The sequence below is a fragment of the Stegodyphus dumicola genome, chromosome 3 (genome assembly GCF_044657685.1).
Source record: "Stegodyphus dumicola isolate Sdum_Otavi_A_Nest chromosome 3, ASM4465768v1".
In the NCBI taxonomy this organism is placed as follows: domain Eukaryota; kingdom Metazoa; phylum Arthropoda; class Arachnida; order Araneae; family Eresidae; genus Stegodyphus; species Stegodyphus dumicola.
Genome location: NC_140770.1, coordinates 160,474,791 through 160,497,328, shown reverse-complemented (window position 1 = coordinate 160,497,328; position 22,538 = coordinate 160,474,791). Strand labels below are relative to the sequence as shown.

Here is a 22,538-nt window from a genome sequence, read left to right as displayed (position 1 = left end):
TTACGCAATATGAAAATGATTCTGTCTCGTCGATAAGGAATTTTTTGTCTTTTATATCTGCAGCCATTGAGGCAGACAGCGAAACAGATTTATTGCACATTAAAGATCAAGGATTATGCAATACTGTTTCCCCTCTTATTAATGAGTATAAACCGTTAGAAAAGCCACGCAGTACAGACTTAAAAATGAAAGTAATATTAAAAGATGAAATTCCAGTTTCTCAGCATTCGAGGAGAATTCCTTTTGCTGGCCAAAAAATTTTTAATGATCAAACAGATGAATGGTTAAAGGATGGGATTCATTCAGGATATCGTGTTCAGAATATGCTTCACCAATTGTTTTGTGTAGAAAAAAAATGTGTCAAAACACGAATTTGTGTTGACAAGAGGTTTTAGATAGTTTGGGGGAAGCAAAGGATTTTTTCCACATTAGACTTTAAAAAAATTTTTTTTTTTTTTTTCTTTTTTTTTTTCATGTTCTGGTGGAGGAAATCTGCACTAAATATTTGGCATTTATTACTCATGCAGGCTTTTACGAATTCCTAAAAGCACCTTTTGCTTTGTGCATGTCCCCTAGTGTGTTTCAAAGATTTATTTATAATGTGTTTAGAGATTTCATTCGGGATGACAATGTTGTTATTTACATGGACGATTTTATCATTCCAGCACGAAACGAGAAAGAAGGTCTGAAAAAGTTAAAACGCATTTTAGAAGTAGCCAAAGAATACGGTTTGGAGATCAATTTTAAGAAATGCCAATTTTTTAAAAGAAAAATAGAATTTTTCGGGTATGTTATTGAAGATGGTACAATTCGCCACTCTCCTGAAAAAACCAGTGCTGTTCAAAATTTCCCGGAACACAAAAACCTTAAGCAGATTCAGTTTCTTAGGTCTTACTGGGTATTTTAGGAAATTTATTGCCAACAATACAAAAATAGCGAAACCACTAAGTGATCTTCTTCGTAACGGAGCAGAATTCAAATTTAGGCCTGAACAAAAAAAAGCATTTAACAAATTAAAAGAACTTTATCGACAAGTCTGGTTCTTTATATTTTTAAACAAGGAGCACCATTAGAATTGCATACAGACGCAAGCAGTCATGGTTTTGGCGATGTATTGCTACAAAAATCAGATGATGGGCAGTTACACCCCATTTACTTCATGAGTAAAAAAAACTAGTCTCCAACAAGAGAAGCTATCTAGCTATGAGCTTGAAGTATTAGCTATAGCAGAAGCTCTAAAGAAATTCAGGAATTACCTTTCAGGATCTAAGGTCAGAATAATTACGGATTGCGATGCTTTCCAGAAGACTATGTTCAGAAAAGAGCTAACCCATAAAGTGGCGAGATGGGCGTTACTTTTAGAAGAATTTGACTATGAAATTGTTCACAGATCTCAGCAACAAAGGAAGCATGTGGATTCGTTAAGTAGAAACGCTGTCATCATGGTTACTTATTCTCAGGGAGAAGTTACAGCCAAAACTGCACCTGCGCAAAGAGGTGATGAGTGTCTCTCCAGTTGCAAAAATACTTAGTCGAGCAAGGACTGATACGCAGTCGCATGGACCTCCGACCTAAGGTTCTACACCAATCAGAGTTATATGTCCATGCGATGGAAAAGAATCTACAATCCACCGCCAGCGGCATTCACTGAATCAATGATAGCAATATTACAATGCTAAATTGACAGTGTCATCTATACAATAATTGTTACATAATAATCCGTATGAAAATACATATACGATCAATTAGTAATTACATTGTCATGGATAGTATCTATGTTGTGGAGAGTGGAACTTATATATTAACCAGCTTTTAAACCTATGTCTTCTTCAATACATCATAACTTCATGTTCTTATCAGTTACACACCTAATGATGTGTGTCCTTATTATTTTTGCAGTTATCCACAGAGTAAGCAAGTCACATCAGTTCAGGCAATTGATAGTTCCATAGCCCAAAGTATATGATGTTGTGTAGGCTATTCTATGTTCACTTTTGTTAAATTCATCGTTCAAGTAAATACTACTTGTCCACTTTGATACATCATATCTTCGTGTCCTTAACAGTTAGCACACCTCATTATGTGCGTCCATAGCAATTTGCACACTGTGTTGCAATTATCCACAAGACAAACATGAAATTGCAATTGGGAATTTCATTGTAATATGTACACTGTTTTACTATTATCCACAGAAACAAATGTTTTGTAAATAATGACTTGGCTTCCAGATGATAAAAAAAAAAAAAAAAGGAAACTAACTCTTAAATTTTTCAATACAATTCTAAATTGTGCAAAACTACAGATTTGTTAAACAGTTCCAGTCAATACAAATTGACCGGATCCAACAATATAAAGCACATATTCTAAAATAAAACGTCTAATGGAAAACAGGAACTAATTCCCAATTAAAATAGACATAAAATACATAATTATTCAGCACATATTATATACCAATCATCATACCATAAAAATACACGTTTCAAATGCTGCAACTAATTTTTTATTACAGTTAGAATATTTACCAATCAAACATACTACAAATGTACATGTTTAAAAAAAAAAAAAAAAAAACTGCAAATTTTTTCATGGCAGTTAAAATAATAAATTTCTATTATGCAATTATAAATAGCACAAATAAACAATTTCAATCTATACAAATTGGCAGGTATTCCTACAACATAAGAACACATATTCAAATATAGCTAATCATTCTTGTAAAATGGCTATAATAGTGCCCAATTTCTTCAAATAATTAAAAACATCTACAAAAAAAAAAAAAAAAAAAAAAAGGAACCAATTCCCAATTGTAACAAACATGAAATATCCAAAATTATTCAGTACATATTATATACCAATCAATTATACCATATAAATGCACATGTTTCAAATGCTGCAACTAATTTTTCATTGCAGTTAGTATAGTTATCAATTAATGATACTATATAAATGCACATGTTTCAAATACTGCAACCAATTTTTCATTAGAGTTAGTATATTCCAATTCGCCAGCTAATAAAATAAATCCGCTCTAAGTTGAATTGGCTGTAACAGTTCACAATGCTTAAAATAGTTAATCTACTGGAAAAGAGAAACTTATACTCAATTGTGATGGACACAATATACATACAAAATAATTAGATACAGCTCTAAATTCCTGTTCTTACTGAAAATGCAAATATTCTAAGAACTGTAATGAACTTTTTTTTTTTTTTTTTTTTTTTTGCACAGTCAGAATATTCCAGTTTACCAGCTAACAATAATTGTAATTAACTTACAAAAATGCAAAAATAATACAATAATAACAAAATGGCAAAATAATAATAATAATAATAATAATAATAAAAGGAACAAAATAATAACTATAAAATAACAAAAAAATTCAGAATTAAAGGCTATAATATTAACATACAAACAATTCCCAAATGCAGAACTTATTCCCATGTGGAAGTGCAGAGCACATCCAGTACTTAATAGTGCTAAATATTCTATCCATTGGAGTTAAACACACAATTATCATTATAACATGTCAGATGGGAAAGAAAATTAAAAGGCTACCCATAGTGCAAATATTATGCAAAGGTTGTTGGAAACGTATACATCTTATTGCAAATATTAAAAATTTGAGTTAATCTGTGCTGAAGAATTTGTCGTTTTAATAGTGTTTTAGTCCATTCACTCCAATATAAGTCTGATGGTCATTGCAGATGAAATTCAGCGGTGAGTGGGCAAGAAAAAGCAAAATGGTCTGGAGACCCAATACTTCCACAGTGACATTTATCATCTTTCTTAAGATGAAATCGGAATAAAAACAATGGAAAGGGAGCGTGTTCCGTGAGAAAAGTTGACTGTGCTGCAGATGAAACCAAAAATGTTTCTGAGACCTTTGGCAAAAATTTAAAAGTTCTTCTGCCCGTTGTGGAGTGTTCCCACTTTTTTTGCCATTGCTGGAGAAGTTCTCTTTTGTATATCTCTTAATATAAGAAAATGGTAAAGGCAATGAATATTGAGGAAGATTATTCCCTCTTACCGCTTCTTTTGCCAACTGGTCTGCCAACTCATTGCCATAAATCCCCCTATGAGCGGGAACCCAGCTCAATAAGGGTCTAGAAGAGGCAGGAAGGTTAAGAAGGATTTTTATCTCTGCTACTATTGTATTTCTTGAATTTTCCCCCTTTATGACCTCCAGACTAGAAAGTGAATCACTGTAAATTTCCACTTGTGATGGAAATTGACTTGAAAGATGTACTGCTTTTTTTAATGAAAGTAGTTCAGCTTGAAAGATAGAGTTCACTGGCCTCAGTCTGCGACGCCATGAATGCATTGGTTTGCCATTTTGAATTACACATAGTCCACATCCTGTTCCTTGTTCCGAATGAAATCCATCTGTGTAAATCTGGAATTGACTTTTTGACTCATTTGAGAAGGTTGTCCTTATTGCACATGAAATGTCATTTTGTGCTGGATGACACAGAAGTTCTGTGCTCCTAGTTTCATAACTAAAAGGATCGTGTGAAATATTCCACAGTTTACTCTCTAGATGAAGATGCAAAACTCGAGCCAGCACCGCTTCCCTTTCTGCTGTTAAGTCCGATGGAGGAATGCCGGACAAGACCTGCAAAGCATCATTGGAAGTTGTTCTGTAACTTCGACTGATCATTAGATGAAAAGATCTTTGAATAGAAATTAAGAGTTGTTTCTCATGTGTCTTAAGAGAGTAAGCCCATATTGCTGAACAATATAAGATTATTCTTTCTATTACAGTCAAGTACCATATTTTTAAAATCCGCGATGAGATTTCCCAATTCTTACTAGCTGTTCGTTTCATGTGAATTGTCAGTGACATTACTTTTGTTCTGATTGCCTTCAAATGAGTCGTCCAAGAAAGATTGGAGTCAATAATAAGACCTAGGTATCTCAAGCTTCCTACAAATTTAATAGATTTGCCTTGCAATTTTAAAGGTGGTTTGCGTTTGAGAGGTTTAGATGCCCCTATCAACATTGCTTGAGTTTTACTGGTAGAAATAACCACTTTGTGCCCAGTTTGCTATAATATCCAGATAAGCTTGAGCCGCAGAAGAAATACCTGATTTGCCTTTAACAATTAGCATAAAATCATCTGCAAAAGCTATGAGTTTACAGTCTGACTTTCCATCAAACTGTCGCAAAAGAGAGTCAGCTACTATCGTCCACAAAATGGGACCAAGACAAGATCCCTGAGGACACCCTTTTTGTAATTCTTGATCATATTGCATATTGTCCTGAATCTAAAGTCATTTGGATATGACGATCTTGCAGATAACTTCGAATGAGGTCAATGACATCTACTGGACACCCCATGGTGACCAGAGCGTCTATTATGTCCGGCCACCACAGGGAGTCAAAAGCTCCTTGTATATCGAGCTTGATCAAAATCGAGTGCAAATGCTCGTTCCTATTCGATTGTAGTGACGAAATCAGGTCGTAAACTGCATGCTCTGTAGAGCGCCCTTTTTGAAATCCATATTGTGATGGATTTTTCGGTAAATAATACTATTTTTCGGTAAATAATACTGCAGACGCCCTAAAATTACCCTCTCCAAGAGCTTACCTAAAGCTGGTATTAAACAAATTGGCCGGCAGGATTGCGGTCTAAGTGGATCTTTGTGCTGTTTTAAGAAAAGTACGACTTCTGCTCTTTTCGATTCTTTCGGAATGTATCGGAGTCGCCAGCAGGTTTGGACGTATGCGATGATCAAGTCCGGTGCAATATTGAACAACAGTCGAACAACAACATTATCTAGGCCATCTGGTCTGGGAGCCTTCTTTAAATTTAGGTGATTAATAATGCGTTCTAATTCCAGAAAATTTGGTAGAGATTCTGGGAAAGAGAAAGATGAAGCACGGTTATTAAATTTAAAATGTAACTCTCGCTGCATTGAATCATCTTCTTCTGGTAAATCTTCTTGGAAAAGCGATCTTAATACATGTGCTACCACTTGCTGTGAACTTGTAGCCGAAGGAAAAATTTGTATTGGAAGAGAACAAGGCTGGAAAACTTTATCGAAAGCAATTTGGAAAGCTGAGCCGTACTTTTGTTGGGTGTTGGTACAAAACGTTCTCCAAGACGATAATTTGGTTTCCCTAACTTTTTTTTTTTTTTTTTTTTGTACAAGGCCTGAGATTTCTTATACTCTTGAAATAATGAAGCACGATTTATAACTTCATAGGTGGCTTGTGCTCGTTTTCGCAATTTCCGTAACTTCCTTCGCTCAATTGTAAGGTCTTCAGTCCACCAGGAAGTTGCTGTACGTGGACAAAACCTTCTCATTTTAAAAGCATTTTTACAAGCTTGTATGCAAAGTGAAGTCATTTTATTGTAAGTGTTATCCAGATCTGAAGTTGAGCTACAATCTTGAAAAGAACGGATTAATGATGAAATGTGAGGAGAAAAACAGCTACGAAATTTATCTTTTCTTCCAAAGAACGTTTTAAATCTTAATTTGCCTAGGGATCTTAGAGTTGGAGATAAATTGAAAGTAATAGCTCAGTGATCGCTCAATGTAATGCTATCACTTACTGTCCAATCTTTTATAAAAGGAGAAATGGAAGGAGAAGTAAGAGTCAAATCTGTCCAACCCTTGGCATGTAAAGTATCGAAGGTTGGAGGAGCATCTGATTTATTAAGAAGAATCAAATTTTGAGAATCTATAAAGTCCAAAAGCGGAAGGGATCTAGAATTTTCATAGGGATATCTCCAAAGGGTGCTGGCAGCATTAAAATCTCCACCTAATATAACATTTCCAATTGGGTTTTCCTTTAGATAAGCTGATTCATGTAAGAATGCATCTATGTCCTTACTAGGCGGAAAATAAGCTGAAATAATTAGCAATTTTCCTTCAAGAGTATCAATCAGAATCGAAACGCTGTGCTCAGTTTCTTTCCACAAAAGTGGGGACAAAGGTCCATTGTACACGATTGCAGCCAGATGGTTTAAGGAAAGAAATGTTTTGTTAGAAGATAAAGAGCCAATTAGTAAATTTTTGGACGTAATATACAGCTCTTGATAAAGACCCACTGTACACCCCAGTTCAAGCTGTATTTGATGAATCTTCATGAAACCAAGACTACTAGAACCGGCAGACATGTGAAGTTCCCCAGTCACTTTAAAGACTATCTTCCATAATCGCTGTCACTAGGAAGGGGGTGTGTAGTGTCGCTTCAGTTCCGTCAAGTTTCTAATTAAATTTAGTTAAAGCAGAATGGCAACACTTTCTAGTCTCTGCGAAGAACAAAGTAAACAAAAAGAAAGATTTCCTAGTGAAGAATGGTATACTTTACAAGCTTGACAGTGGTCGGGAGCTACTTGTGGTACCCAAAGCATTAAAGCTACAAATCATACGTAGTATCCACAACAAGGGCAATTCGCAGTGTCTAAAATGGAAGATTTGCTGAAAATCGACTTTTATATTCCTAACTTTAGAAAACAAATGGAATAAGTTATCTCCAATTGTGTAGAATGTATTTTGTGCGACAGAAAACAAGGTAAGGGCGAAGCGTTGCTGAATCCCATACCAAAAGATAATATCCCTTTGAGCACTTTTCATATCGATTTTATAGGACAATTACCTTCGACAAATAAGAACTACAATCATATCTCAGCCGTGGTTGATGCATTCACGAAGTTTGTGTGGCTCTATCCAGTAAAGTCTACATCAGCTCAAGAGGCATTGCAGAAGCTGAAACTGCAACAATCAACTTTCGGTAATCCTTTGAGAATTATAAGCGACAAAGGCACAGCGTTTACCTCTAAAGACTTTGAAGATAGTGTAGTCAAGAGAAGATTCAGCATATATTTACAACTACAGGCATTCCTAGAGGAAACGGACAAGTGGAAAGAATTCATCTCGCTCTGATTCCAGTCCTATCCAATTTATCCAACCAAGTGGTACAAATATGTTGGAGATGTACAAAGGATCTTGAACAGTACTAAGAGCAGAAGCACAAAGATTTCTCCATTTGAGCTACTCACTTGTATTAAAATGAGAAATCAAGAGGACTTAAAGATTATGGAAATTCTCGAAGAAGAAAAATATATTATGATGAAAGATCAAGAAGATATGAGACAGGAAGTAAGGAAAAACATTCTAAAAATTCAGGAAGAGAATAGAAAAACATACAACAAGAAGAGAAAAGAGGCACAGGTATACAATGTGAATGACTTAGTCGCCATACAAAGAACGCAGTTTGGAGGTAGTCTAAAGTTAAGGCCAAAGTTCTTCGGCCCATACCGTGTAACAGCGAGGAAAGGTAAAGATTGCTACCAGGTGGAAAAAGTGGGACACCATGAAGGTCCTGCATGTACCACTACAGCAGCTGATCACATGAAGGTCCTGCATGTACCACTACAGCAGCTGATAACATGAAGGCTTGGACTGCTACTCTATAGGACTATGTGGTTCTTTCTCCCACGCAAAGGTGGTAAGATGTTCTCCACGAGAAGGTGGTAAGACGTAGGTCTACATGTGAAGGTGTTAAATAATTAACTGTATATTTCCACGAAACTGCACAATAACTATGTTATAAAATAACATAACTATGCTGTATAACTATGTTATAAAATTGGCAAAAGCTATCCAGAATCCTGTTTGTATTCAACGACATTGTGACTCGATTTAATGTACCTTTTCCTTGTTATTTTTATTAAATGTTCTGTTGTGTGGAAAACATTGGACTTGTTAATTGACCCTAGCAAAGCATCTTCAACTCCCCTACCACATATATATCTAAAGATGTGGTTTCACCCATTGATACATGGGACCTAATATTTGATGACACGATTGAAATGATTGTGAAATGCTCTAATACAGTACACAAAGTCCGAAATCCGGACTGGTTGGGACTTTGGCAATTTTGGATTTGGGATTTTTCCGGATAAGCTTAGCCTAGCTTATACCGTCCATTATACATTAAACGCGCATGCGTAAAGCATACCAAAAAAAAGTTTGTGGCTTTGAGGTCCAGATTATAGATCATTCCGGATTAAGGACTTTGTACTGTACTACTTGTGTTTTATTTGTTATTAACCTTTTAACTGTCATGCCCGACTGGTATTCCAAAATGTCACGCCCGAATATTACTCGGGCTAATTTTTTTTTGAGTGCATCATATTGTTATACACGAATATATACGTGAGACGTTTATTTCAGCTTCAGTTCAACAGATGGCAGCATTTGACTGAAGGTTTCAAAGGATAGAGATTAAAGTTCAAAGTGCATGGCCTTTTTTTTTTCGATTTTTTGACTTGAGGCAAACATTTCATTTTTGGAAAAAAAAAAAAAATTGACAATTTATGCACCCAAATCATCAAAATAACTTGACAGTTAAAAGGTTAATTTTAAAATGAACATTATTTTTAAGCTATTTTATATAATAAATGTTGTAATTAATACAGAATGCATTCTTTTACTGAATTGTAATAATATATTTCATTTAATTGCTTGGGGTGTGCATTTTTGTGTTACATAATACAGCGCATGTTCTCCCGAGTTAATAAAATTTACTCTAAAAACTTAGCAAGCTTTCATAATTTGTTTATTTTTTGTTCAAATTCAAGGAAGTTATCTAATCATTAATTACACACATTAGAATTATTTGAAAGCAATGTCAGTTTAAGAATTTAATAGTTAGCTCACAGGCACCAAACATTAGATTTCACATAGAAAACTATTAAAAAATTTCAAATTTTGTTTCAGTTTTTAATACAGTCAAAAGTCGTTAATTTGGACACCCATAATCCGGAATGATCTATAATCCGGACCTCAAAGCTAAAATCTTTCTGCGCATGCGCCGCATTGACGCATTTTACTCGTGCGCCCAAGACATTTACGACTGCGCATATGCATCTGCGCAAGTGCAGAATACGTTTTCGCGTGCGCGTTTAATGTATAACGGACGCTATAAGCTAAAATTATCTAATTATCTATTTCAGTTAATGTTGATGATTGCGTTGTTCCTTAATCTTCGAATTGGATCCGGCTTATTATTTTTTGCAGACTGTAAGAGCAATTTTCTAAAAGTAAGCTTGAAGTTTTGATTATGTCAAATAGAATTTCCGATGCTGGAGCTCCCAAAGGATCTAGAAAACGAAAGTATGTTTCGATGTCCATCAAACAAAAAACGAATTGCTACAAAAAATGGATAAAGGCATATTCTTTGTTTATCTAACCGTTCCGAAATCTGTTTATCAATTTCACGCTGCTCTGCGCGGGGGGGGGGGGGGAGATGTCACGGCGCGCAGTGAACTGGAAGTTGATTTGCCAATACTATCGTTATCTTCAGAGCAGATGTTTTTATTTTATTCGGCTTATAATTCTTTACTAAATGTAGTATTTAATTTCGATGTACTCCTTCTTTGATATGATTTAAATCAAATTCCTCGTCATTATAAATACCACGAATACAAATCAAATAGTTTTCTGGTTGCAATTTTCTAATTTCGGCTATGCGTAAGGTATGCTTTACGCATCCGCGCGTTCAAAGAAATGTTTAATAAAGTAAACAAATAAATATTAGGCTTCTTTTTTGGTAAATTTTGATACCCTTTAGATCATAATTGCTCATTATTTTATAAATTACGGTTTCATATTTTTAATTTTATAATTTCTGCATGCCACCTTACCAGATTTAAACTGATGATCTATAATCCGGAAAAATCGATAATCCGGAATCGCCGAAGTCCCGACGAGTCCGGATTAAAGACTTTTGACTGTACAACTATTGTTTATATATATTTTGTATATAAACAATAGTTGAACTAAATTAAAATATTTTTTTTATTTTGTTAATAAAATATTTCCTTAAAAAATGTCTGCTGCTCATCTATTTTTAAATTGTGCATTCAGCCTGCATGCAGTTTAAGTGCAAGACCATTAGTTGAAATTATTCATTTACTTTCTTGAAAATTTTACTCTTTACACAACTTATGGATCTTGTATGCAATGTTTATATCAGGTACTATTTAAAATAATAAATTATATTTACAAAAATATTACTTTTAAATTAAATTCATTATTTATAAACAGAAGTCACTTTATAATTGCTTTTCAAAGAAATTTTAAATATTATAAACCTGTAAGAATTATAAATTTAGAAAATGCTGATTTTCTTAAAAGTTAATTGATATTGCAAAATTACTTAAAGTTTAGCTTCAATGTAGTATTTAATACAGTACCTGCAGAAATGCATTTTCTATAAAGTTATTAACATCAGTATCATATGAGTGCCATATATCATGACTATCTCCATGCCATTCCCAAGTAAAGCCTCTACCCAGCACAACACTATTACTTTCACATAGACGTCTTTTGACAGCTAATTTTGTTCCTAAAATAAAGGGAACACAAAATTCTACTTAATCAAAAAACCTCAAGTAAAACATCAGAAAGATCAAACTGACATAAATAATGAAATAAAATGTTTCCAATAATTTCATATTAATACCTGAAACAATTTTCAGGAAGAATGATTCAACAACAATCAATAAGTTACTATGTAGAACTATAAGGAACTCTTTGAAGTAAAATAACTTATTACTACGCACATGTACAACATCATTGTTTTAGAAAATAATATTTGGTGAGAAATACTATAATAACAATATATATTCAACTGTTTAATTTTCTGATTTTTTTTTTTTTTTTTTTTTTTTTTTTTTAATATGGAAGTTTCAATGAGGTATAACAATGTATTTAAGGGCTATCTAGAGAAGGCTAATATCAAGGAAGATGTTCAGATCAAAAATTGGTTCAAAATTTCAGATGAAAAATTGGTTCGTGTTTGCAAGACACCAATCTGTTCTTTGGCAATCATATAACAGATAAAATTATCAATGTCCACTGTTTTAACCATTGTTTCCTAAAAAAAAAAAAGAAAGAAAGAAAGAAAGAAAGATAAAAAAATAGTACTAAAATTTTCTTAGTTAGCTTTGTTTATGTAATTATATACTGCTAACTTGCACACAGTTACAGAATTGTTATAAAATGAAAAAATTAGAACTTCTTAAAAGGATACTGAAATACTATAACTCTCTATAAAAAGGAAGCAAAAGTTCAGAGTTATGCAAAAACACAGTTATAATCAGGCTATAGCAAGCAATGTAGAAATGTTCAGAGAGTATCGAAAATGGAACTTTTTCTCATTAATTATTAATGTGGTTTCCATACAATGGCTATACAAATTTTTAATCTGTTCACAACAAATATTAGAGGAAAATAATAAAACTTTGGTTTAAAAATAATATAGCTCCCTAAAGGCTATAACAGAAGCTTTCTTTCTTTCTTTTAAATTACAAATGCAAAATACCCATATTACTTTTATCTGAACTCTATTCCCTTCAATATACTTGTTTTAATGTCAAACCTTATTCCTCCAAGATGCATACATATATACATTTACTTAAAGGTAACAGAACAAATACCACCGAAGATATGTATTATAAGATAAAAAATATGTAAGGCATAATTCTGACTTTTAACCTTCCAACATGCACATATATGCAAAATTTACGACAAATTCAGTTTTAAATGCACATTTTTCACATATCGAAGCTGAGACATCTGAAGGTCATTTCTATTCCTCCTTTCTACCCTTCCCCACTCTCATGGAATGTGCCAACAGGAAGTCATTTGACTTTTTTTTAACTGGGCTTTTGTGTTACGTGGCAGCTTTTTCATAAAAGTTACGACACATGCGTGGTCGTGTTTTAAAATTCGAAAAATATTTTTTTCTCAAATATTTTGTAATTTTGCGTTATTAATTGTCGTGTATTATTTTAATCTGAATACATTTGGCTCTGTGAATTTTATATCGGTTTTCATGGCAAAAAAACATGTGCAACCAGCTGAGTTTGCTCGGATTCTTCAAGAATTATCTGATGAAGAAAAAGAAGACAAGGAAACCTTTGGATGGGAGAACAATAGCAACTTCCATTCCTTATTTCCATTTCGTAGAAATAAATTAAAACATTAGGGTTAGTTTAAAGTGCGTTTTTGTAACCAGTAAGAAGTAAATTTCCTTGCAGAAGTAATGCTAAACTTACTTTTTTTCCTACCAAAGTGTTTTCCTTTTTTATTGTCTATACTTGTCTTTGATGAATATTAAAATTAGCTTCGATTTTAAAATATAATTATTAAATAATAAATTAAAAATTTTCTATAATGAAATACATCATTGCATTTCCATCTCACTAACATAAGAACTTTAAAATAATTTACTTATATTTGAATGTGATATTTATATTTTGCAATAATAAGATTAATATTTTATTTCTTTACAAATTTATTATCAATATTTACTCATTTCTGTTGTTTTTCAATCCAAAAACGGTAAAATAACAGACGTCGTAAAAAATACGACATGCACATGCTCATGTAAAATTGCCAAGCGCGCATGCTGGAAGGTTAATAATCCATAAATCTCCATATTAATTTTTGTTTTTTCCTTCTCTGTTCTAGAAATAATAACTGCTTATAACAAATTTCTCTAAACTGTGACATTTTAAATTAGTTGCTGTCACATGATTTTTGCATAATGCTAAAGAAACAGAGACTTGCATATATGCCTTAAGCAATAATACTTTTAGAAGATTAATATTAACCAATTACGCTAAATGAAAGTGAAACAAACATTTATATACAGTGAAATTTAACCTTTTTATTTGAGAACACATCACACTAGTTACACATGCAGTTTCAAAATTACAAAGGGTAATGATGTAGTTCTTTAAGAAAATTTATTGTGTAAATTTATCTTATGTTGGTTCATGAAAATAAAGTCAACAAAAATATATAGAAACAGTAAAAAGGACTATGACTGTAAGCTTATTCTTTACACAACTGATTTCAGCATTCCAAATCATTTCATATATATAAATTGTTTTGTAATTATATATATATATATATATAAATATATATAATCACCCTATGCATGCCCTCGTGTGTTAATACAGTTATAAAAAAACATGAAAGTGGTACTTTCAGTGCGAGTAATAATCACCACCGTGATAGTTCCATTTCAGACACCTTGTACTTAATAATAACGATATTTTTTTACAAATTTCAGAACACAGTGTTCTAAAGCAAGTCTCTTTTTTCCAAATGCCAAAAATCATTTGACAAAATATGATTACATACACCAACGTGAACTGTTTGCACAGATGATACTTGCATTGGCAGAAAACCTTTTGTTAAAAACCCAATATGTATATCTTGGTCATTTGGAGGGTTAAATGAAATGGAAAATACAAATTATTTTCATTGGTAAGCCATTTTCTGTAGCCCTTGGTTAGGTTAAAATTTATCATCATTAACTGAATTTGTGTACATTTTTATACTTTTAATCATCTTTGGACTGCTTTCAAAGCTGATGTGAAATTAATAACTATAGAAGCTTTAAATAACAAGTATTTACTATTCCAGTCTATATTACTGAATATATGCTAAACATAACGTATTGTGCAACTTGGAATTTCAAAGGATAATCTAAATTAGCCATCAATTTTTACTAAAAGTAAGATTTTGTTTTAAATTTATAACCCAATCTAGACTTTTCAATTTGTACATTAGTATTTTAATAACTTTTTCTGCATATCTCTCACTAATTGGCATTATCTGCCTTCTTGAAATCTCATCTCCAAACATGAAGGAAGATATAATGAAGACATTTAGGAAGATACTGCCTCTGCTCGTTAAAAGTGAAGTATATGATTTCTTAATGTGAATGCTAATTTGGGAAAAAATCTTTTCATATTAATGAGGAAAAAGTTTTAAGTTGTTTCTAAAAACTAGGAAATATAAAATACTTTTTCTTCTTAAAGATGAGGTACAGGTATGTCCTAATTTGGAGATTAACATAACAGTAACATTTGGAGTAAAGATACACCTATATTTTCTTCATTTCTATATTCTTCATTCCTTGAGAATGATTTTTTGTTAGAAAATACTTTCCAGGAAAGAAATTGTCACACACAAGGAATGGCAAGCTGAACAAACAGGTAAAATTATCTTGCAACATTATTAATGAAATAGCAATTTACAGTTGTTGCACTTATTGACTACGAAAAGTGTTTAAACATATTAAAGTGCTTGAGCTAATTAAATAAATTAACTTCCATTTAAAGAAGCTCTTTAGTTTGTTAAGATTTCTGTCCTACCTAAAAACTAGGCATTAATCCCCTCACTGCATATCCCACAATTTTCGCAGGCAACGTAGAAGTAACAAAATTTGCACAACCTGCGATTTCCTGTCTATTTAACCGTGTAATACGCTCTTTTTCCATTTATGGTTACATTTCGGCTTTTCTGTGATGTTTAATTATTTATTCAGATCTGGGTTAACAGATTTCATTAGCTGTCCATACTTCTGTGAAATATACAAGCATGTTTGCCCCATTTTGCATGCTCTTTTCAAAGCTCAAAGATGTCTGGCAAGAAGCATTTCGTAATTCTGACACTGATGAGAATTTCTCAGATTCCTCTGCGGATAGGTATCGGTATTTTTCTGGATCTAGAACCATACTACAGATTTTGCCATTCATGATATAAAAATTTCCTTTATATCATCTTCATTTTACCGCTTCTCCACATTTCTTTACAAAACCCATTAATTCGAAAATTTCACCTTTGTTTTGTGATATTCAAAAACTTTTAAAATTAGCGGCTATCATCATAGAATTAAGTTAATTACATAATATGTATGTATATATATATATATACAGTATAAAGTCCGTAATCCGGACTCATCGGGACTTCGGTGAATCCAGATTATAGATCATCAATTTAAATCTGGTACGACGGCATGCACAAATTATACAGTTAAAAATATGAAACCGTACTTTATGAAATAAAAGCAATTATGATTTAAAGGGTATCAAAATTTACAAAAAAAAAAAAGCTTAATATTTATTTGTTTACTTTACATTTCTTTCAATGTAAGTTGTTTAAGTTGCTTCATTTTTTGTGCCAATACTTTCTCTTTAATTCTATAAACAGACATAATTTCTTGTTCAGTTACAAAGTTCCACTGTTCAAATCCTGTAATTGCTGTGTCGAGAATACCGACTAACTTGTCAATCGAAATTTTTTCATTTTCAATAAATCTCTGTCACTTTCTTCACTATCGGAAATGGGCATATGTAAATGCTTTATTGTTTTTTTGCGTATGCATAAGTTTGTGGCTTTGAGGATTGTAGATCATTCCGGATAATGGACATCCGAATTACGGACTTTGTACTGTATATTTAATGATTTTGAATGCACAGTCAAATCCTAGAACTCTTAAAAGCTTTCTATAACAATCATGGCTGGTGGTTAAAGTATAGAGATGAAGTCAACAAAACTGAATTTCAACAAATCACCAGTCTCTATTTTCAAACGTATCCAATTACTTTGGCAATTTAATTATTATTCAATCATAATTAAATATGATAAATTTCTACATACATTGGCTTTTTAAAAGGAAATGACATAGTCAGTTAAGAAGCGAAGTGATGGGTATGTATTAGCAGTGGTGCAGCTAGTAAAGGAATGAAGTAGTTTTTTGTGCCAAGAGTATTTATAATAAGTCTGGGGTATAAGTAGAGCTAATCTGTGATTGGTTAATTTGAGGTTGTTACATAATATAGAAGATTTTGAAATTTGGGTGAACAGATGAATCTAGGGTGAGATCACCAAATTGAAAATCGTTAATTTTGAGGTTGCCAATTATTTTTAAAGAAGCTTTTATATTTTCTTATATCTTACATATATATATAATCAAAAGTCATTAATCCGGACTTGTCGGGACTCTGGCGATTCCGGATTATAGATCATCAGTTTAAATCTGGTAAGATGGCATGCAGAAATTATAAAATTAAAAATATGAAACTGTAATTTATGAAATAAAGAATAATTATGATCTAAAGGGTATCAAAATTTACAAAAAAAAAAACAAAAAAAAAATATTTATTTGTTAACTTTATTAAACATTTCTTTTAATGTAAGTTGTTTAAGTTGCTTCGTTTTTTTATGTGATAATACTTTCTCTTTAATTCTATAAACAGACATAACTTCTTGTTCAGTTACAAAGTTCCGCTGTTCAAGTCCTATAATTGCCGTGTCGAGAATACCGACTAATTTGTCAATCGAAATTTTTTCGTTTTCAATAACCTCTGTGTCATTTTCTTCGCTATCGGAAGCAAATTATAATGACGAGGAATTTGATTTAAATCATATCAAAGATGGAGTACATCGAGATGAAATGCTACATTTAGTAAGGAATTATAAGCCAAATAAAATAAAAACATCTGCTCTGAAGATAAGGATAGTGCTGACAGATCAACTTCCAATTCATTGCACAATTAGGCGTCCACCCCCCCCCGCGCCGCAGAGCAGCGTGAAATTAATAAACAGATTTTGGAATGGTTAGATAAACAAAGGATATGCCTTTATCCATTTTTTGCAGCAATTTCACTTTTCGTTTTTTTTGTTTAATGGACTTCGAAACATACTTTCGCTCTGTAGATCCTTTACATATTAGTAAATATATATCAGAAATTCTATTTCACATAATCGAAAGTTCAAGCTCACTTTTATAAAATTGCTCCAACAGTCTGAAAAAAATAATAAGCCGGATCCAATTCGAAGATTAAGGAACAATGCAATCTGCAACATTAACTGAATTAGATAATTTTAGCTTAGCTCATACCATCCGTTATACATTAAACGCGCATTCGTAAACGTATTTTGAGCATGCACACAAGCATATTCGCAGCCGTAAAGGTCTTACGCGCATGCGTCGAAGTTTGTAGCTTTGAGGTCCGGATTATAGATCATTCCGGATTATGGGTGTCCGAATTAACGACTTTTGACTGTATATACATACCGTGTATTCCGGCATATAATGCAGACTTTTAATACAAAAAATAAGATTGAAATTTAGGGGTGTGGGTTATACGCCAGGTATAAAAATAATACATTTATTAATAGGGAAAAGATGAGCATACAGAAATGGATTTCTACATGTACCTGCAAGTGCTGTTTCTTTAAAAGAAATGACACACCTTATGAACTTAATTTTCATTATCGGATAATTTCCTGCAAGTAAAGAATGTTAACTTTTGTACTTTCATTCATTCAGAGAAACCATTTGACTCCTAATTCTGTTAATTCATTCGGATGGGAAGTGCATTTTTAAGCTAAATTATGTCTCCCTTTTCTCGAAACCCTAAAATAATATTCTTGTGTCCAGCTGCATTTAATATAACCCACCCTCTCTGCAGAATTGTTTACCTCCTCAAGCATTTCCTCCACACCCATATTTTTCTCCTTATCACTTGTCAGTTCGGAATACCATTGTTGTATCTTCTTCGAATGAATGCCTTAATGATAAAAGCATTGCACATGTACCTTTCAGGTTTCTGCTTGAAGGAAAAGGTGCATGTTATATGGCGAATATATCTAAAAACTTAAAATATAATTTGAAATTATAGGTGCACGTCATAGGCCGGAATATACGATATATACCTTTCAGGTTTCTGCTTGAAGAAAAAGATACATGCTATACGGTGAATATACTTAAAATGTAATTTGAAATTATAGGTGCATGTTATATGTTGGAATATACAATATATATATGTGTGTGCGTGATAAAAACAAACTCGGAAGTAATGAATCTTGATGGTGTAGAAGTGTTGATTCATAATGAATAGGAAATTGGAGGCAAAGGCAGATTAAATCTTTATTTCTTATGTCAGCAAACATGTTGTGGCCACAATCAAGTCAGCACATTAACTGTGCCCATTCAAAAATCTTACATTTTTGATATACTTAGAAGTAGTAGACAGACTGTAGTCTTGCTACGTCAAAGCATAGAAAGCAAATGCACTATGTTCAGGATGAAATCTTAATTCAGACTGAGTTAGTTTTGGCTCTCGATGCATTTTGACTGGATAATTAATACTGCTGTAAAATTACTATTGGCTGTTTGAGTTTTAGTTCCATTTACATTACCAGAATTATGTAAGAGTCATATGACATGGATTAATCTCGAAATGACTCAATGCAGAGAGATTACTATTTTTAGAATAGAGAAGAAAAATTAATTTATGCTGCTAATTTAATCGTTTACATATTCTTTATTTTTATTATACACAGTACAAAGTCCATATTCCAGACTCGTCGGAACTTCGCCGATTCCGGATTAGGGGTTTTTTCGGATTATAGAGCATCAATTTAAATCTGGTAAGATGGCATGCAGAAATTATACAGTTAAAAATATGAAACCGTAATTTATGAAATAAAGAGCAATTATGATCTAAAGGGTATCAAATTTTACAAAAAAAAAATAAATAAATAAATAAATAAATAAATAAAAATAAAAATAAATAAAATAAAATAAAAAAATAAAATCTTAATATTTATTTGTTTACTTTATTAAACATTTCTTTCAATGTGAGCATGTGTAAAATTTGTGGCTTTGAGGTCCGGATTATAGATCATTCCGAATTTCTGCATGCCATCTTACCAGATTTAAATTGATGATCTATAATCAGGAAAAAATCCTAATCTGGAATCGCTGAACTCCCGACGAGTCCGGATTAAAGACTTTGTACTGTATACAGTTTATGTCTGAACTCTGGATGTCCAATATCCAAACCTCCACACCATCAACAATTTTGTTTCTCTTACATGCTGGAAATAGAAAATATTACATGAAATAAAAAGCAGGTGTCCTGGAAATTTGATTTTTATTCCCACTTACAAGATTCTTACATATCACATAAAAAAAGGAAAATTTCAACTAAATATTATGTATCTCTACAAAGGAAAGTTAATGGCAGAAACAGAAAATAGTGAAAAAGGCCAAATGTACAAAATATTATTGTTTGAAAGCAAAAACCTTAGTCGGTAAAAATATCAGGTAACTGCCATCTCTACGGGTTGGTTTTCTTTTCTCTTAACATCATTAGAATCACTTGAAAAATTTTTGAGCCTTTGTCCCATTAAAAATTTATCCACCTTGATTTGTTTCCATCTAGGTTTTAAAATGTTCCTAATGCAAGACATGGTACTGTCATTGCATCATCTCTCAAATATCCTTAAATTTTTTACATGGGTTCTGCTTATGAAAAATAATTGCATAGCCAAAAATTTCATGTTATAATTAGCCGGAAAGGCCTACTAGTCTCAAAAATGGCATTTTGAATCAATTCACTATAAACGATGTATCACTTTTTGTTGTTGTTGCCACTAAATATTATCACCCAGCAAACTAAATAATGAAGAATCAGCACAAATGTATATATGTTCGTCGCACTGTGATAAAGCAATGATACCTAGAACCATCGAATTTTGAATGACGTAATCCTACTGCGAATACAGGCATCTGGAAGACCAAATTTGAAATTTGTTTTATTAAAGATTTCATGTTTTGTAAAACTTTTAACAAATTTTTGATTAACAAACTCAAGGATTTCAAAATGGCAACATTGTACAGAAAAAAACCTTTTTATGCACATATCTCATATTGTGAGAAATAATAGTACTTAGACCATCAAATTTTGAATAATGTAATCCTCCACCTGGACATGGGCACATGGAAACCCGAATTTTGAATTTGCTTTATTAGCTATTTCATAAAACCTTAACAAATTTTTTATTAATAAGTTCAATGATTTCAAAGCAAGCAGTGGCAACACTGTACAGGGTAATAAAGGTAACACACAAAGTGTTAAAAAAAATGCCCCTTTGGCTATAATATAAAATCAGAAAAGCTTTCAGATTTTTTTTTTTTTGTTGTTGTTGTTATGATTAACCTTTGTCCTGTTTATGCTTTGCTTTGCCTCATGGAAATATAATCAGCCCAGCAATGGGTCAAAAACTGAAAACAGGAAGTTACAGAGGAGAGTTCTTTTTCTACAGCCGTTTCCAACCAAACCATTTTCTGATAATGTAAAAACAAAAAAAAAAAAAAAAAAAATTGTATTACAGAAAAATTATACTTAAAAAAATTCCTACAATAAATAGCTTTGCTTTGCATATACAAAAATGTCGTCATGAACTATAACATGTAATTAATATATGGGTACAGGTTAAAATAAATTAAAACTCAACTTTTAATTCGCTGCATTCACAATAAACATATAATATCCATCATACTATTTATAATTGCAGATATGAAACCATGTAATTTAATACATAACCATCTAATACATCGATACTTAGAAATTTCTGAAATATTCTTTTATTGAAACTACGAATAGATTCCTTTATACGCTTTCACACATTTACATCACAGATAACTCACGCTTAAATTTCTTTTTTGGGATACTTCCTTCAGCCATAACATTTACAAAGAAACCAACACAAATAGAATCAGCTTGCTGCATCAAGGTTTCCACACTTACCGTCATGCACTTCTGTTCGGGCAATGAGATACGTGACAGCATTAAGCATACAATTACTATATATATATATATATATATATAATTGATACAATTTATATATAAATAAGCATGAGAATCAGAAATTATTATTTTAGTTAACGATCAAGTAATTTCTGATAATGGAAATCATAAATAAATAAAATAACATTAATAAACAAATGTGGTAACAAACCTGTGGCTTCTGAAACTTGTACCATGTCCTTTAAATTTACGGAATAGATTTTTAAATTCACATCCGCATCACCTAAAGATGCGACATTTAAATTTTTTCTATGGCTTTGCTCCAAAAGTTGTGATACTTCTGGCGAATAAGGAGTCCATTTTCCATGTTTATTTGCTCTTTCCCAAACAACTGTCATCCACGTGCTGTTGAAGGCCATTACATTTACAGTTTTCAAAAGTTACTATAACAAAAAGGTTTTGAAAACCACAATAACAAACAACTGAAATTTTAATGTTTAAACTCAGTAAGAGAAAAACGATACAAACTATGAGACGAAAGAAAACACATCAAACAAAGAATGTTTCTTTGCATCAACGTTCATAGCATGACGTCAGGTAAACAAGTTGTTTCATTGAATCAACCGGTTTCATATTCCTCCAGGCAGGGTTGCGTAACACTGTGCCAGAAAGTCAGGCGAGCGAGAAATATTCTGATCAGAATTTGTAAGAATTACTCCTATATTTGCTAAGGAAGTAATATCAAGATTTAAGGTTTATACTGAAGAAATATTTCAGTTGTGCGATACAAACGATAATGGAGATTGCAGCAGAGAAATGTAATATTAGGTTATACAACTCTATGGTGCATATTTCATGGTATTCAGGTTGTTTAACATATATTGCAATAATTTTGAAAATGGATAGCAGTTTACATAAGATAATGACGTCATAATTCGGTACTACTAGACGGTTGCACGGATTTTGGAGCCTTTAAAATATAATGAAATGTTAATTTTGTTGCTTTCCTACAAAACAAAATACAAATCATTGATGCTGTGTAATAAAACAACAACATTTGCGCTTTACTGTTAAACTTTCATAAATTTATTACATGATGCAAAAGCACTTTTTTTTTGGC

The 22,538-nt window shown here is 32.2% G+C and overlaps 1 protein-coding gene across 3 annotated transcripts in view; it reads right to left on the bottom strand.

Moving 5' to 3' along the window:
- dx (deltex E3 ubiquitin ligase) overlaps positions 1-21,837 on the bottom strand; it is a 59,647-nt gene extending 37,810 nt beyond the window's left edge. For 2 of the 3 annotated variants that reach the window (XM_035355311.2, XM_085813562.1), the window contains exons 1-2: positions 21,630-21,837; positions 11,210-11,361 (exon numbers count right to left, since the gene is read on the bottom strand). In XM_035355311.2, the coding sequence (XP_035211202.1) occupies positions 11,210-11,361; positions 21,630-21,837 (360 nt within the window). Of the gene's footprint in view, positions 1-11,209; positions 11,362-21,318; positions 21,440-21,629 lie in introns of those variants that run through there. The other variant, XM_035355312.2, reaches the window with a different exon arrangement.
- Positions 21,838-22,538: the final 701 nt, after the last annotated feature.